A 3,880-nucleotide genomic window follows, 5' to 3' on the forward strand; every position below is an offset into this window, starting at 1 on the left:
TTACTGTTGAAACAAAAGTGTGTAAATTTTTTTAAATAAACTTTACACACTTTTATTTTGTTTGCTTTCAAGTTCAACACCGCTTAATAATTGCATTTAATAATAACTGTATAAATTACGCACACGTTTATCTTTTTGAAATTTTCTGCGTACTGACGATCTGATAATGCATTACTCGAGTACAACCGCTGCTAGCTTTATCTGCAATTTGAATAAACAACACGAGTTTGGCGCCAACAGCGAGCACATGTTCGACTATAATAGAATCAATATCTTGATTTAAGGTGGGCTGTTTCTTAAAGCACTAAGGAATGTCGACAATCAATCACGGTATCTTTACGACAGCCACTCATAAATCTAAACCAATGCAACGAGTTCGTTGCGAATTTCCCGACTATGAATCCTATCGAACGATGACTCTATTATTAGCATACTGCACTGAACTGAAAATTATGTTGGATTTTTTTAAAGTTTTAACATCAAGTAAGTATTAAAAGCAATATGTATTTTTCCTACTCTAACTTACCTTGCAAATAACCGGGCTAATGGAAAACCAAATAAGGAGGCAAAACTGACGATTACTCCATTCTAAGAAATTGAGTGCCAGAATACATTTCACCCGAGTTGCTCATTATAAATCTCGTCGACATCAGATAACGCTAATCAACACGAAACCCTTTCGGCGGGGGCAATACAGTACGGTAAGGCCCGTCCAGGCCACTGAACCAATCCTGGCTTCTCGGTGCGACGTGACGCGACGTCACATCGGTGTAATCTAGGAACCGTAATAAAAAGTCAGTCAACTCTGGTTGGCTGCAAGCAGTACTCGTTAGGAAGTCAGTGACGGTGAAACGGCGCGGAGTGGCCCGATTCGGGAAAGTTGTTTCAGTTTTGATTTCTTCATTAAAGTGCCTTCTGCCTAGACCCACGGTCTTCGTTCACAGTCAGTCAAACCTGTCAGAGCCAGCGAGTAGTATCCGGTGTATACGAAAGGAGAAGGCATCCCACCATGAATAAGCTGCTCATCGTATTTGCTCTAGTCGGGGTGATAATCGCCGCTCCCTCGCAGGTGTGTTATTTCTCAGAATGGTAGGGATATTTGCGGCCATCGGTGTTTGATTGCACCGAAACGCTAGGGAATGGGCCGAACGGGCGAACGAGCTTTTTCCACGGGCTGCTGACATGGATCTCGACTGGAAAAGGCTCCCCCGGAAAATTTATTCTGCATTTTCCGCTTCGATATTCTGTCGGGCTCGTGTTTTTTTGCTTCTGTTGCTTTGTAAAACTTTAATGAAATTATATTGCCGCCCAACGAGAGGCACGAGTGAGTGTTAAATGTACGTGCTCCGGTTGTAGTGCTTCCAGGTAAGTGGGACGAATAATTGGATGGTGTGGAGAACACGGCCACCGGTGCACGGCAGCCATTTACAGCAGGACAGTTTGACGAACTGATAGTTCGTTTTCGCTGCAGAATTATTTCGAGTACCGTACGAGAGGGTGAAAATGGATTAATAAGTTTTAGCACTAATCGAACTGAATATGTGGTTGTGTTTTGCACGATTTATGAGATTCCAAACATCACGGACTTTAATCTCATTACATTCATTATATACTCTGTTTTTCTAATTTTATTATCTTCATTTGAAAAGGTAGGATTTGTTTCTCAAAATAAATCAAACCACCAAAAGAACAACAGCTTACGGTAGTGCAACATTAAATTTCTTGTCCTTCGGTTGTTTCTGTCGCTACTGAGGTGAAAACAAATTTTTCATTCTGCCAAATTAAACATTAATGGGCGAAAATTACCGTTTTATGTTTACCGTACGAATGACGACACGGAACGGGCCGATGATGACGAGACTGATTCCACCGCACTGCGCTTCGCCAGGTTAAATCCTGAAACTTTCACCAAAATATTGACGGGCTTGCACGCAGATAGCAGGTTTTTTTCGTGATTGCATTTTAAACAACTTTGAAACCTCTTCCCAATTACGAAAGTGGCGTTGAATATGCTGGTGAAGTACTGAATTAAACACCGATGACGTTGTAGTGAACTGTGGTTTGAAAACGTTCATTCAATAAACGGCTTCCTATTAATTATAGTTCTGAGCAAGGCTTCCTCGTGTTTCCTAGCTTTGTGGATCTATGCTGGCAAACCAAAACAATTATTGTTGAAACAATGTCACACAGTACTCTCGGACGGCACTGAAATCATTTGCAACGATAACTAGAATTGTCAAAAGTGTCCAATTGCGGCACATTCTAAGTAATAGACTGCAATAAAGTAGAAGTGAAAATAGCGAAGAACAACGTTAAAACTTTTCCCGCTGCGCTGTTGAAGAGAAAAACAATCGCGCGAGACTGGCTCGGTTGGCCGACACGAATACCGGTGGAAAGCAAACCGTGTGAAAACTTTCCCATTATGTTGATAATCATTCTATTATTATATAGAAAAGAAAAACCACAGGAATGGATGAAAACACAAAGGGCTTTCTCGGCAGAGAGTGGACACTGCCGCACTCACCGGAAGAAAAACCGGCAAAAAACCAAGAGATTTTAATTGTTGTTGACGAGGCATCAGGTGCCTCGGTCTGCAGTCACAGCCATGGCTCTCTGGAAGAAAAAATATTGCAACTAGAAATGGTTGAACAAGATTGAAATAATTGCGGAAATGGAGAGACTGGATCAGCGTTAATTTCTATCGGTACTCTATTGTTTGTTTTACGGTACTTTGAAAAGAAGATGGCTGTCGTTTGGGGTTCTATTCGAGTTGCAGTTTCTTTTGGAACTCACTTTCGGTCGCTTAACTATAGCAAATTGTGCCAACTTTTAACAAAGTTTTCACTAGCATTTTAGATAAATTTGTGATACTTTGACAAATCAAAATTATGTTTTAATACTTATGTAAGCTCAATTACAAAGGATTATATATTAAACTTAATTTTTCAAATATTCTGCATTCCATTTTATATAGAAAGCCTATGACGATGGCGAGACTGGATCAATTGGCCAATGCGTCGATGTGAGTGAATACATGATAGCGTCACAAATTGAACTGTTCATACTAATTACACAGTTTCCCAATATCAGGACCTAATCCAGTCAATCCAGACGGAACTTCGTGACGATCTGGTCGCTTTCGTTGCTGATACGCGCCAAACTTTCAGCTATCTGCTTCAACGTCGACAACGCTGTGACGATCTACCGCGAGATGATCCTCCAACGCGGCTGCAGGAACTGGCTATTGCAGCTTGCTTTAACAACTGGCGGTTGACTGTGGCCGTCGAGGTGACACGACTTACGGCTGCCTTCGGACAGCATGTTCTCAACGCACGGGAGCTGATTGTTGACTTTGCCGAATGCGTGGGTGTTAATGTGCCACGTCCCGAGGAACCAGCGGAACCAGAGGTACCGGAGGTACCAGAGGAACCTGTGGAACCTGAAGAGCCAGTGGAACCAGAGGGGCCAGTGGAACCAGAGGAGCCAGTGGAACCAGAGGAACCAGTGGAGCCAGCTGAACCAGAGGCGGAAGTTTGATTACTTGATAGCGTTTTCTTGTAAATATATTGAAGAGTGTTGATAATATTAGGCGAATTGCCTACCTGAATATAATACCAGTATTTGTAGATTTTCGTCAAAATTGTCAGTGTTACGACGAATATGTGTTTCGTTTTTGGCTACTAACTACCAGTCCTAATAAAGAGCAATTTTGCATCTCTTTTTTAATGTTGCCGTGTATTAAAGTAATGATGAACAGTAGTTCCAGTAAGCAGATCCTTACGAACTTCCTGATTTCATTGGAGAACTAGGTAAAGACGAACACTGAGGAAAAAATGGTCACTAACCACCACACTTGAGTCTACTTACTTGATACTACTTT

At 41.6% G+C, this 3,880-nt stretch overlaps 1 protein-coding gene across 1 annotated transcript; it reads left to right on the forward strand.

Moving 5' to 3' along the window:
- Nucleotides 1-1,009: 1,009 nt before the first annotated feature.
- On the forward strand, nt 1,010-3,537 carry LOC128735431 (uncharacterized). Its single transcript, XM_053829917.1, has 3 exons — nt 1,010-1,071; nt 2,022-2,059; nt 3,077-3,537. The coding sequence occupies exons 1-3, from the start codon at nt 1,010-1,012 to the stop codon at nt 3,535-3,537; spliced, it is 561 nt and encodes a 186-aa protein (XP_053685892.1).
- The last annotated feature ends 343 nt before the right edge of the window (nt 3,538-3,880 follow it).

The sequence above is a fragment of the Sabethes cyaneus genome, chromosome 2 (genome assembly GCF_943734655.1).
Source record: "Sabethes cyaneus chromosome 2, idSabCyanKW18_F2, whole genome shotgun sequence".
Classification (NCBI taxonomy): domain Eukaryota; kingdom Metazoa; phylum Arthropoda; class Insecta; order Diptera; family Culicidae; genus Sabethes; species Sabethes cyaneus.

Excerpts from the sequence above, each read along its gene's own strand:
- LOC128735431 (XM_053829917.1), top strand. The coding sequence starts at position 1,010 with ATGAATAAGCTGCTCATCGTATTTGCTCTAGTCGGGGTGATAATCGCC. Across the intron at positions 1,072-2,021 it reads ATCGCCGCTCCCTCGCAGGT|TACTGAATTAAACACCGATG; the intron begins GTGTTATTTCTC and ends ATGCTGGTGAAG. Across the intron at positions 2,060-3,076 it reads TGACGTTGTAGTGAACTGTG|TTTCCCAATATCAGGACCTA; the intron begins GTTTGAAAACGT and ends CTAATTACACAG.